The following is a 14167-nucleotide window of genomic DNA, read 5'->3' on the forward strand; positions in this document are numbered from 1 at the left end:
TGGCTTTTCTGCAGGTGCTTCCTACTTTTTCTAGCTCTTTCTTTACCTTCTTCATCACCCGTTTCTCCCCTTATCTTCTTCATCCCATGTCTTCTCAGTTTTCTCCTTCATTTCTCTTTAGCCCTACAAACAGGAGGGTTCTTCATGTCCCTCTCAGAACCCTGGATCTCTTCAGTTCTTACTCCCCTGCATCCCAGGGTCCTTGCTACACTAACCTCTCCTCCTGGTAGTTCATAAGGAGCAGTTGTTGGAGGCACTCCCTCAACCAGGGGCTGAGTGTGCTGCCCTCATGACACTCCCAGTCTCTGCAGGTCTGGGAGCTAGGGAACAAATATGGGACTTACTTAAAGTTTCCCAGAGTGGCTACAACCACATTATAGTCCTTTGCCTTCATGTCTTTCTCTTTTCTGGGGCAGAAAGTTAGGGAAGAGACTTTAATCTTTGAGTGAGTGCAACATGGATCACTTGGTCAGTCACATGAGAGAAGTGCTACTGCTGAGTGTCAGATTTCTGCTAATTTGTGCTCTTAGATTATAAATTATTTGAGGGACTGACTTGAATGCAGTTTTCCTCTTGTAATGTGCGGTATATCCATTCAGTGCTTTACTACTAATAACTGACATGCATCTGTTAGAATACATTGTTTTGTTCATCATTCTGTCTGCCCAACTATTCCCATGCCAGATATGGGAAAGATAAGGGAAAGCTGAGTGTAATAACATCCTGGGAAGAACAGAAACCATGAGGATAGATGAGAGAAGAGGGAAAAATAATATTTCAGACACCCTGCTCATTCCTTTAGTGGGTTGTGATCAGAGTCCATTTCAGATGTGCACTACAATCCAGTGCAGGCTATTCTTCTCTCTGTACTACACATTCATTCGAGATAGGTGAATAAATCTATTCCCATTCTGTCTCCTCTCAGGATTTGATTCATTCCAGGAAATACAGACATATTCATTGGCAGGATCTTGAGTGGGAGTTCTCTCTCTTTCCAGCTCGTGTGCAGAAGTCACACACTGTTAGAAAACATTTTTCATCGATCACAGACCAAATTATAGACTGCATTTAAAAAAAACTCCTTAAAAAGGACTCTGCTGTTAGGGTCCCAGTCTCACTTATATTAAACTCCCATTGATTTTTATGTTTCAGGATCAGGCCCTAGGTGAGGAGAGAGTGCTGCGTTTGTGGGAGGGCCACAGTTTGTTAGGAAAAGTAACTGGCTTTTGCCCACAAGAGGGTGCCTCAGGGTCAGGTATGGTTGTTCTTGCCTGAAGTAGAGAAGCCATGTTGTAGTTTATTTTCTGTGCCATTAGAGGGGGCATGCTGGCTGCTCTAACTGCTAGTCGTAGGCACAAAATCATAACAGTTTTGTACTTGAAAAGTAATATGCACTCAGACCACTGCTATATGCCTGCCATCATAACTTTGCCTTAACAAAGTTTTGTGTGCCTTTAGAATGGTACTATTCTGAGTAAATAAAGTGCTTAGGTGTTGCCCAGAAGTCCAGCAGCTACTTCTCATGCTCATCCCAAATTCCTGATGCAGACACAGAGACTGCAATAGGTATGGAAACCCAGTTGTTTAATTCCAATACTAATTAGAATTGAATGTGTCATACAGAAATTCAGCCTCTGGCTTCAATACTCATCAGAATTCTTGTGTTTTCTCACGCACCTCACCTGCCTGATTCCCATGCACTTTAGGCTATTACACAACATCTTTGTGAGAAATAAAGAGCAAGGGAAACTGAGACTTGAGTAATCTTAAATCAGCGTGTGAATTCAAATGTCAAGTTAGATCGAAACTGTATATTTAAACAAATATAAATTATTGATTAGTAATTTATAATGTTATGCATATGGCCTTATAAAAACTGCTGTTTACATAAATGTCATTATATGGATTTTTTTTTAAATGTAATGTCAATGAATCCTTAACCCTTGATCAATCTCTGTCCTATATGTGTTCGAAGCCTGGGTACTAGTCCAGGTAGGCATTTTTATGAAGGAAGTGGGAAAGTAAAAGCTCTGTAATAAACAGAAAAAGAAAGAACAGTGCAAAGCTGAAGGCACTATTAGCCAGTTGCAGAATGCATTTGCGATGCATGAAAAGTGAAAAGATTTTATGGGCTATTGAACAACATCAGAAGTATAAAAGGCTAATCTTAGCTAACTTTGTGGACAGCAGTGCTTTTTCTCCTAGGACCTCAAAGCACTTTACAAATATGAATGAATTGAATTAATTTAATGAACAAATTTAATATAATGAATTGTCTGATATTTTATGGAACCTTATTAAAAGCTGATGTAAAGAGCTACCAGCAGAAGTCATAAGAAGTTTTGTTGGTCCTACAAACTGGAGGAACTGTTCTACATAGTCGTGATCCCTTCTACTGCCACTTAAAAGATAAAGTATTTACACACACACATATATAAAACTATATTGCAGTCCTGCAACAAGCCTTGCATCAAACATTAAACAAAATCTAACATTATATACATTTAAAAAAAAACAAACCTCTTCTTATTCACGAAAAAGGGGAGAGAAGAGTGAATATTAGGACCGTCCAGTTGGATTTATGTACATTCTGTAAGATGCTTAGATAGTGATGAATTCCATAAGTACCTGGTTAAAATAGAATACTCAGCTCTGTGATGCAGGTAAATATTGTCATCATATTACAGGTGGTTAAACTGAGACAGCAAGAAGATAAGGGACTTGTCCAAGGATGTATGAATCAGTTGCAGAGCTAGGAATTCAGGGGACACCATCATGGGGCCTAATCACATCAGCCACAGTATCAGAGGCTCGTTCACCTGCACATCTACCAATGTGATATATGCCATCATGTGCCAGCAATGCCCCTCTGCCATGTACATTGGTCAAACTGGACAGTCTCTACATAAAAGAATAAATGGACACAAATCAGACGTCAAGAATTATAACATTCAAAAATCAGTTGGAGAACGCTTCAATCTCTCTGGTCACTCGATTACAGACCTAAAAGTGGCAATACTTCAACAAAAAAACTTCAAAAACAGACTCCAACGCGAGACTGTTGAATTGGAATTAATTTGCAAACTGGATACAATTAACTTACGCTTGAATAAAGATTGGGAGTGGATGCGTTATTACACAAAGTAAAACTATTTCCCCATGTTTATCCCCCCCCCCCCCCACTGTTCCTCAGACATTCTTGTCAACTGCTGAAAATGGCCCACCTTGATTATCACTACAAAAGGTTCTTCTCCCCCCGCCAATAGCTCACCTTAAGTGATCGCTCTGGTTACAGTGTGTATGGTAACACCCATTGTTTCATGTTCTCTATGTATATAAATTTCCCTACTGTATTTTCCACTGAATGCATCCGATGAAGTGAGCTGTAGCTCACAAAAGCTTATGCTCAAATAAATTTGTTAGTCTCTAAGGTGCCACAAGTACTCCTTTTCTTTTGCAAATACAGACTAACACGGCTGCTACTCTGAAACCAGAGCTAGGAGTAGAATCCAGCTCCCAGACCCCTGCTCTAGCTACTGGCCATCCTTGTTTCAGAGTTGAGGATTGAGCATCCCACCCGGGAGCTTTGGCTTTTGTAATTTTGCAGAACTAAAACGTGAGTCTAGCACAGGATTCCACTAATCAATGAAGACCATGCTAGTTTCTGGCCACTAGTTTGCCGATCCATCACAAGTATCCAGCTTATCATTTAGTGGAGTATTGGGAACTCCTTGCCCTTATTCCTATACAGATCATGTTTTGAATTTGTGAAGGATATTGGCCTGTCAGCATGTTCCTATGAAGGTATATTACAGGTCTGTGTGTTATTTGTGGGTATTTGGATGGGAGTGCTGGTCTGAGCACAAGAGTGTATGTGTGTGCACAAGAGCGGATGTGGAGCTGTGTGGGCCCGTATACTTCCTAGGTTTGAGCACACAGGTGGATGTGTAAAAAGAAAAGGAGTACTTGTGGCACCTTAGAGACTAACACATTTATTAGAGCATAAGCTTTCGTGAGCTACAGCTCACTTCATCGGATGCATTTTTACACAGCTACGAATGTATGCACATCCGTGCGTGCTCAAATGTAGATGTGAGTAGTACCGGCTTCGCCGTGTGTGCCCATGCCTGAGCAAGTTCGCGGGCATCCGTGGGGCTGAGGTTGCGTGTGTGTGTTTAGATGGTACGTGTTTGCATGTGCCACATGGGGCAGCCCCAGCTGAGCTCCCGAGGCGGAACGCTGCTGGTGCGTGACGACCATGCAAGGGTCTCCTGGCCTAGGCGCCTTCCCCCGACCCTGGTAGGGGATGAGCCGCCCCCTGCACTCAAGCCGCGCTTCCCCTTTAAGAGGCCCTCCTGGGTTGTCAATCGCGGCGTCCCCGCCCCTTCCTGCAGCGGCTGCGCGTGCGGTTCACAGAGCAGCCGCCAGAGCCTGGGCTGGCGACATGGGCAGCCGGGAGCGGCGGCGGCGGCGGCGGGAGGCTACTCGCAGGGGCGCCGGGCTCTCCGGAACCACGGGCTAGCGGCCGAGCTGGCGAGGGACAAGCCGCAGCCCTGCCGCCCGTGCCCGGCGGGGCCTGGGCGTGGGCGCGGGCGCGGCCAGAGGGCAGCCCACTAGCCCGGGAGGAGGGAGCGCGGAGCCAGGACCGAGCACCGAGCGGTGGGGCTCCCCATTGCCCCGCACGTCGCTGCCGCCGGGCGCAGCTGCGCCAGGTCCTCGGCCCCCCGCCCGGGGCAGCGGGGGTGGGTGAGACTCACCTTCCCTCCCTCCCTGCTCCTTTGTCCACGCTGCCTCGGAAGGGCTCCGGCTTGCTGGGTCGGGAGCATTGTTATCCTGGGGCATGCGGGGGGCGAAGTAGGGGGCGTTTGCGGGGTCGGAAGCAGGAGGAGAGGAGAGGGGCCGTTCTCGGACACAGGACCGCCGGGCTTTACCTTCATGCGGGGACTGGGGGAAAGCTCCATTCCGCGAGTGTGAACCTGTCTCCGGCCGTTCTGTAGCCCCGTGTGAAATTCAGCGGGCGGATTCTCTCCACCTCCTGTTCCCCACACCGTGATCTTTTCCCTCGATGCAAAATGGTGGACCCAGTGGGGTTTGTGGAGGCTTGGAAAGCCCAGTTTGCAGACTCCGAGCCTCCTAAGATGGAGCTGAAATCTGTGGGAGATATCGAGCAGGAGCTGGAGATGTGCAAAGCCTCTATCCGGCGGCTGGAGATGGAGGTCAACAAGGAGAGGTTCCGTATGATTTACCTGCAGACTCTCTTGGCAAAGGAGAAGAAGAGCTATGACCGACAGAGGTGGGGTTTCAAGAGGATTTCCCAGCTGCCTGAAGGGGATGCAGAGCTGCACAACCAGGACCCACATCATCACCAAAGCACCGAGCAAGGGGATCCAGAAAAAAACAGACCCCACCACGGAGAGGAGAAGTTCAAGCCAAGGATACCTCCTCTGAGGAAGCTGTCCACCCAGAGTGATGGGTCGGACCTGTTGCCCTTGGAGAGCTCCCAGCATGGGGAAGGGGAGCAAGACAGGTGTAAATACTACAGTGAAGAGAAACTGAAGAGAGTGGCGGAAGATATGGAGAATCGCTGTGATATGGATGGATCCCCTTCAAAACACAGGCCTTCTTCCACCCGCAGGCTGGTGGGCTCCACTGAGAAAGAGGGGTCCTTTGAACCTGTGGCTAAGGACAAAGGGAACGCCACCAGTGTGGCAGCACTAAGGTCCAACTTTGAGAGGATTAAAAAGGTTAATTCACATTGTTCTGGTGATAGCAAGGATGCTGCTGAGAAGCCCTTCTATGTGAACATGGAGTACCACCATGAGAAGGGTTTAGTGAAGGTCAATGATAAAGATGTTTCTGATAAAATAAGTTCCCTTGGTAGCCAAGCCATGCAGATGGAACGCAAAAAATCCTTGCACTCCCTCCCATCTAATGTGGTACCCAGCTTTAATGAGTTCCAGAGGCTGGCCTACCGGGGAAGGTCTTCTGAGAGCAGCTTTGGCTATGATGGAGAATATGAGGATGCTGAACTGAACCCCAGGTTTCTGAAAGACAACCTAATAAATGTCAATGGAGGCAATCGACCACCTTGGCAACCAATGGACTTTCAGCCCTACCAAAGCATCTATGTGGGTGGGATGATGGGGGAAGGAGAAAGCAAAGGACCCATACTGCGGAATCAGAGTGCCTCTGATCAGGAAAAGCATCTTACGTGGCCCAGGAGGTCTTATTCCCCAAGAAGTTTTGAGGACATTGGGGGAGGGTATACTCCAGATTGTAGCTCAAATGAGAACCTCACATCCAGTGAGGAAGATTTCTCTTCAGGGCAGTCTAGCCATGTTTCCCCCAGCCCCACCACTTACCGCATGTATCGGGAGAAAAGCCGTTCTCCATCCCAAAATTCTCAACAATCCTTCGACAGCAGCAGCCCACCAACCCCCCAGTCTCAAAAGCGGCACAGGCAACAGCCAGTCATTGTGTCTGAAGCCACTATTGTGGGAGTACGGAAAACAGGACAGATCTGGCCAAACGATGGAGATATGCCATCTGGGAGAGGTCCTCAGGACAGCTGTTTCCATGGAGATGCAGGTGTGTACATCTTGTTTAAACTGGGGTTTGGTTAATTCACATGTTCGTGTCCACATGTGGGGAAGGAAGAGTTCTTTGGGTTGACCACACAAAGGGAGGCAACGGTCTAAAAAGAGAACCCTGGCTATAACTCAAAGCTGCCCTGATTTGGGGTTGACCTCGTAGGCTAAAACTCAAGCTTGGGGTACTTAGACTTCTTGGAATGAAAGATTTGGTTCCCAGGAAGGCTGACAGCTCTGCATTATTCTGGAGGTAATAAATTGGGGTCCATGCAATTTATTTAATGTGATTAAGACTTTATATAAACCAGTGCCTTGAGTGAAGCTCCTCTGACCCCTTTTTATAAAGATAGAAGTTTGTCCTAGTGTCCTTTGCCAATATTTCCCTTCCTTCTACTGTTGTGCTGTATAGTGGTTGAACTCCACCCCATAGGTGGCTACATGTCAGTGAAGCTGTAACCTGGCATTGTTACCCCAGGGCTTTACCAATAGAAATGCTGCTCCCTCATTTCTGTTTTCCTGCCCATTGGTATTTGGGGAACTCAAACATCATTCTGTCTGCTATATCATCCTTTAATTATTACACAATCTAAAGTAATGATAATCCAGCCCTTCTCCTGTGTCTTACAGGGTTTTTAAATGCGTGAGGTTCATGGGATGTTGTGTTAGTCTGTATTCACAAAAAGAAAAGGAGGACTTGTGGCACCTTAGAGATTAACACATTTATTTGAGCATAAGCTTTCGTGAGCTACAGCTCACTTCATCCTCCTTTTCTTTTTATGGGATGTTAGGAAGCCCTAGATGATTGGTTAGTTTAGCTTTGGCAGACCCAAAACAGAAATGGATTGTTTTGAGAAGGGAGGGGCATGTTTGAACCCATTCCCACATTTGTGTATTCAGGGCTGTGTCTGACTGAATTTGATGAAATAAGGAAACACTGGGACCATGTTCAGAGTTGGGTCTGGATGAGGAGAAATTAACAGTTAATTACATTGTTTGATTTAAAGGGGCATGCTGGATTTTATGTAGACATTTGAACTCCTTGTCATTATCCATTGCAATAGCAGCTGACCTCTTTCTTTGACTCACTTAACCTTCCAACGTTTAAAGGGAAAGAAATGAAGTGTTTTTCAGGAATGAAGAAATTCCTGCGATAGGTTTAACAGAATCCAATCATTCTCTGAGTTTGTATGTCATCTTAATCTCCGTCTCTCTCTTTTTAAGTCAATATTTTAATAAGGGATTAACTCAGATGTCTGCAAACAGGATTGAATTCCTGTAGTAGTGGTGGATTCAAAGCTTTTAAAAGGTTCAAAGAGGGAGGTCCATCAAGGATGTTTTCATTGTCTCAAGTTGCTGTAGTTCTCAGAGTGAGTGATTTAAATGGAAGGAGATCTCCCTGCTGCTTGTTGGAGGCATGTATTTGGGTAAGCATTTGGCTGGAAGGTTTCACAGATATAGTTTCAACCCCCATGAAATTGGAGTTCCATTGTTGTGTTAGTGAAAGGCTGTTCAGTATAAATGTCTGTTTACTATAAATGAAAGCTGCTTGAGAATTCCAAACCTTGGCACCTTGTCCTTGCAGCAACCCCTTCCTTATCAGATTATATATACATATTGGCTGTCTGTTCCATGATTTCTGAGCTCTCCCTTGGTCTTGTGTGTTCTTATGGGATGTAGATGAGAAGCAGAGGGAGGTTGGATCCAATGCTGGTTTAAACTGAGCTGCAGCCATTTGTCTTTGCTCTTTTTGTTTACTGATGTGCTCTAGATGACTGGGGAGCCTCCTAGCTGTTGCAATTTTCCAGAAAGGAACAACGGGGAGAAAACAACAATGGTGGATAAAGCTTGTTCTCCAAGGCAGATTTTGCCAGCTAGATTGGCCTTCCTGAAAGGCAGTGATCTGATTTTATTTTAAATACTGCTGGATAAGTGAATACATTATGTGGGAACCTATGTGGACAAAAGAGCCTTCTGGCATCTGAGATCCATAAACCAACTACTGGTTTGCAGCCCAGTGATTTGTTCCTGGTTATGACCAGAGAACTGCAGGCACATGACCAGGTGTATTTTACCTCCCTGCTTTCCCCAGCCTAGGGGATAACACAAGCTGGTTTTGTAGGAACCCAGCTCACATGGCTGTTTACAACTATCTTAACCTGGTAGGTAGTGGCTACTTTATACTCCACTGCGCAAAAAAAAAAAGGATTCTATGTGCACAAGACAACTACATTTCTTGTTCACTGCTGTTCATTTCCACTATAAGTCATTCTGCAGGCATGCTGAATGGGATTTTTCTTATGCTTAGGAAGGTGTATATTTGAGCCTAAGCAAACTGAGAGTGTCCTGACTTCATAAAATAAACACAAACCAAAGGTGTAAGAGGCATCATGTGATAGGGACTATCCTCCACTCTACATGTTATAAGAAAAGGAGTGCTTGTGGCACCTTAGAGACTACATGTTATGAAAGTATCTCTTTGCTTCAGCCAGCCTTCCTTGTATCTGTGCTTGAGCCATGCCACTACTAGTCCTGCCAATCTTCCCTGAAGCTGTTTGAACAGGATGTGCAGGTCTAGGTCACCGCAAATTCTGTTCAGCTTTAATGGTAATTAGTGTCAACTTGGACTTGTCCTACAGTATTTATCTCCTTCATGCATCCAGATTTCATACATTTCCTGGCTTTACATTCTGTGGGTGAATCTTTTTTCAGGACTTTGGTTCATGCTAACACTGAACTGAACCAGGCATATAGACGTGTGATATACACTGGCAGACCTACAGAGGAAGCGTGCATCTTCATGCTCGCCAGCAAACACCTGCTGCTTCAGTCCTAGGCCTCTCGCGCAGAGGCTGCCAGTCATGCCAAATCATGTGTGTGTTCTATGATGTGGATGGGGACTAGGGTGAGATCACTAAACTCTCACTTGAGAGTTAAGCCAAGTTTTAAATCTAGATTTCCAGAAATGAGGTGTCTAGAATTCTAACAGCAGACCCAGGCTCCTTCCTGAATGTCTGTAGGGGGGATGCTGCTCCGTGAGTGTGGGCATTTTAATAACTATTTGTAAAACTTCATAAACAACTTTCATCTAACATCTTGCATCCTCGGGTGAATTATGCAAAACTTATAATTTCATGTAATGCGAGTAGAGGGGGGAAAAGTCTTAACATAGTTTAAAAGCTCTCAAATTTGTCACAATTATTTGTATGGAGAACAATAACATATTTTCTAATGGATTTTATTTCTTTTTTTTTTGATCTGCTGTTGCAAATGACCCCATGGTACTCCCTGCACGTAACTAAGGGGAAAAAGTAATGTAGGGACCTCTATGAAATGGAGAGGTCTCCTTGTGACCTTGGTCAGATCAATTTTTAAAATAGTCTCTCTCTCTCTCTCTCTCTTAGCTACTGATCACACCAAAATTGTAGTTTGTTTATATTTCCAGCTCAGCAGGATGTGGATGCTTGCTCTGTGAATGAGATGATCTTGCTCTTCAGCATGAGGGCACAAAAACCCCACATCTAGAGTCTGGTTAGTAGGTAGCCTGCCTGGGTCCTAAGTGCAGTTTACATTCTCCACAAAGACAGTATTTGTCTAAAAAGCTCTTTCCTGTGAATACCCTTGTGGTGGTGGAGACTTCTGTCTACCTGGGAGAGCTGAACAGAGCTCTCCTCAGAGTTCTGCCAATGGCACCCCAGAAGGTTAGCAGGAACCAGTGTTGCTCAATTTGGGAATAGGATTTGTATGTCATTTTACTCCATTGGTAATAAGTTTGTAGACCCCTGGTCAGCTCATGGACAGGGTTTAATAATGCTTATTTTTGTATCTCCGCTAGCACAGAAAGTCAGAGTGCCTCTTCCTGGAGCAGTGAATGTAATCAGGCTATGGATGGAGAAAAGTACTCTGAAATGGATCCATGCAAACAGAATGCTTGGCTCAACTCAATTTAGGTCCCTTTGGAACACAATAGCTTTGTAAAGCGTATGCCCAGTCAGGGACCTAGATTCTTCAGTTACAAATGCGTAGCTAGATAGTCAAGCATCCAAGTCCCTGGCTATTAGCAGTATTGGTTTAAAGGTCATTACTGACACCATTTCAGTGTGCAGCCCAGACAAAGTACAATATAGAGGACAGTGGAGGGAGAGTGTTGTCCAGTGGTTACAACAGGGGATCAGGACCTAGGTTTCCTAAATTCTTTTCCTGACTGTACATCACTTGTCTGCTGTGTGATCTTAGCCAAGTCTCTTGCCCTTGTTATTCCTCAGTTTCCCTGCTAAATTGGGTGCAATGATGCTTAGCCATCTCCCGTGGATTTTAGGATGCTTTGTTTCTAAAGTGCTTTGCTATTCCATGGCAATGTAAACAGTGACTGTAAGTGAGGCAGATGCTGTGCCTTTGTCAATGTTTAGAAACAGCACTCTACTATGAGCAGCTAAAGTGGGATTTAATCCGCTGCACTTTCCTTCTATTCTTGGGAACCTCAAACCTAGGAAATTCCATAAAGTGCATTTTGCCTGCCTTCTCTCAAGGAGAGAAGGTTAGCTCTCCCCTTGATAAGGACGGAAGAAGACCTAGTGGCCTTTACAACACGCATATGGTTAAGGCATTGCCACTTACTTTGTGGCATCTAACTCTAGGGCTGTTGGCTGTAGCTCCTGGCTGTTGGTCCGTCTCTGGCTTGCTCAGTCAAGAATGAGGCTTGGATCAAGTCTCTGACATTTGTCTCTAGTTCATTTTACTTTTTTTTTTTTTTTTTTTTAAAAAGCCTTTCTCTGTTATAACCCAGCCCCCGCTTTAATCCTTTTCAGTACCAGGCAGCGGATTTTCTAGGCACACTAATGACAATACACTGTCTAAATGTATTTAGTGCTCAGTGCTTCCTAGAGATTATTTGTTCTTGACATTATCTAGCTGCTTATTATATTGCCCCCCTTCCTAGAGTGAGTGAGTGGAACGCCCTCTTCTTCCCCCACCAGCTCTGACGAAAGAGCTGAAGCTCTTTGCTGATGGCCCTGCTAATATGATTGAGCATGACCTCTCCTCCTCCCTGAGTACCCTCTTTCTCCTGCAAGTGGATGCAGAATCTCAGTTGTGGCCCTGCACAGTATTCAGAACAAGAAGATGCAGATGAACCATTTTTTCTCCAACTCGCTGTGTACTCTGGTTTGTTTTGTTTCCAGCTGGGCCTGGCTATACCCAAAGGACAAGCAGGCCGCAAACCAACCAGTATGGTAGTTGTCTGTTGTGAGGATGCTGGTGTCGCCATCCTGCTCCATGACAGCAGAGGACCTTCCTATAGTGTATGACGTAGAAGCAACAGAAATAGAACTAGCTTCCCCATTGCTGGAGAAGAGAGGAGAGAGATGACTAATAATAAACCTGGGGGAGGTGGGGGTCAATTGCCTACCCTGCCTCTTCACTGAATAGCAGTGGCCATTCACTGTGCACTTGTCCATGGCTTAAGCTAGTGCTGTCAACATTTCCCTCCTGCCATTTGACTGAAGTAGAACATCTATTTAACTTTCAATTATGTGAATATGTAAAGTGATTGCTTTTCAGACTTTTACCAGCTCCCTACAGAGAGCACCTTACCATTCACAGAAATGCAGCCACTCGAGTATAGGTCATGGCAGCTATAGAACAATGCCAGCTAAACTACGCCCACGGACGTAAGGCAGGAAGCAAAAATAATAAGAATTTGCCAACGTTGAGGGGTGGGGTGAGGTAATGTCTTTACTTTTGGAATGTGCTGTGCTCGTGGATGACATGCATGGGGGAGATGGATAGATTTGGGGGCAAAAGATGTCTTACTCAAGTGAAGTGACAAGAATTTTTAAGGAGGCCCAAGTTGAAAGATGGCCAGCATGCTGACCAATGCCCCCAGTTCTTGCAAGAAGTATTGTAGGGTCTTTAATTATCACTAATAGTCCAAGCTACAGTTTTGAACCTCAGCTGAAAGATAGGCCAGCAAAGAAGCCTTTGAGTTCAGAGTCAAGCCCTGTGGTGCACTGTAAGCCTAACAGAGGCTGTCCCTTTTCCCAGCCCACTGGGGATAATCGGTCACAATGCCCGAGGCAAAAGGGGCTAGTGCTTTTGCCTTCAAGGAATTTTGGAAGTCTGTCCATAAAGATTAAAGAGGTAAGACTTGGAAAGCTGTCCGTCTGAGGAGTAATACATTTTCCTATAGTAATTGAAACAAAGCATCAGATTGTGGAGCAGAGGTGCAGCTTTCGTGAAGCCACCTTTCCCCTAGAGAAACGAAGACCAGGGCAGCAGGTTGTTTGACTTTCTCCTTTTAGTTTGCTTCACCCACCCAGATAAGCATGAAAGAACTATTAGGGCCTGATTCTGCTCTTACTGTGGTGAAAATTCATTGACTTCAATGAAGTCTGTTACAGTTACGTCTGTTTCTTGCTGGTGCACGTGAGAAAAGAAACAGATTTTTAGTGCTATATCGTGATTCAGCCAGTGTACCACAAACATTGTTGGAGAGAGAGGGAGTTTGACTGCACATGATATCTAAACTCCTGAGTGTCTTGACTGGGTGTGTGCAGTGTATGAAGGAAGTCCTCTCAAAGCAGCAATCAAATTCTTGAGGTACAAAGCAGTTTTTAGCCAGCGCACCAATTGTAAGGTGTATTACTTTTCTGCCGTGATTTTTAAATTACACATGATGAGGGCTGGGACTGTACATTGTAAATAAATCCTTGAACATCAAAGCCTCTGTTAATGTTGAGGCAGGGTTTTGTAATCCGTAACATCCTAAAATTTGTTTTGAATTACAGTGTATGTACTTTAAGCACTAAAACTGTCATCTGTACAGAGCTGATGCGGGGTGCTCCAATCACAGTATTTGGATGTGGTTTGCATATCTGTTCTAGTTACTAAAATAATAGTTTCTCTCCCCTTACCCCCCCCTCCCCTTTCAAACTTGTACAACTCAAACCCTCTATTTAACTAGGCTACGGAACAAGATCAGAATCTCCTTTATCTGAGAGGAAACCCAATCTAAATGTGGCAGCTGGGGCTGGCTTGCCTCATGGTTGTATGGTTACCTGTCAAATGTGACTCCATGGTGGCCATGCTGTCTGAATGAGCTTTATCAGTTCTGCACATTCACTTTTATATCACCTAATATTTTAGAACGGTACATGTTGGTATAACAATCTCTGATGGGGATCTCTGTATTCGCTTCTAGCATAGCCTACAAAATAAACTGCTATTCTAATGGCCACATTTTATTTTATTTATTTATTTATTTATTTTATTTATTTGCATCCTAATCCCTACTGCATCTTTTAAAGAAAGAAACCTCTTATGGTGCTATACCAAAATCAACAGTATTTCTCTGCATGTCACACCAGATTGTAGTGTGGCGAAGACCCAAGGTGCTTATAGATTGGACTGTGCTTGTAGGAAAGTAGTAGCTGTAGCATATAGCACTGTGTGGATCAAATATTTTTTATCCTGTAATTCCAAACCTATGGGGCAGTGGATTGCAGAAGTATCTTAATAATGGACAGCCCTTGTTTTTGGACTCTCTAAACTTAGTGCATTTCTATCTCTGTGTGTGGTGTCTG

General features: G+C 44.6%; 1 protein-coding gene and 1 non-coding gene across 2 annotated transcripts in view; both read left to right on the forward strand.

The window, feature by feature from the left end:
* Window positions 1–4362: 4362 nt before the first annotated feature.
* BCR (BCR activator of RhoGEF and GTPase) overlaps window positions 4363–14167 on the forward strand; it is a 129728-nt gene continuing 119923 nt past the window's right edge. Inside the window, exon 1 of the mRNA XM_038373593.2 lies at window positions 4363–6588. Within this exon, the coding sequence (XP_038229521.1) occupies window positions 5073–6588 (1516 nt within the window). The 5' untranslated portion in view covers window positions 4363–5072. The remainder of the gene's footprint in view (window positions 6589–14167) is intronic.
* On the forward strand, window positions 11104–11230 carry LOC119843997. The gene has a single exon (XR_005289125.1). It is a non-coding gene; the product is annotated as a U6atac minor spliceosomal RNA (small nuclear RNA).

This window comes from Dermochelys coriacea, chromosome 15 (genome assembly GCF_009764565.3).
Source record: "Dermochelys coriacea isolate rDerCor1 chromosome 15, rDerCor1.pri.v4, whole genome shotgun sequence".
Classification (NCBI taxonomy): Eukaryota; Metazoa; Chordata; order Testudines; family Dermochelyidae; genus Dermochelys; species Dermochelys coriacea.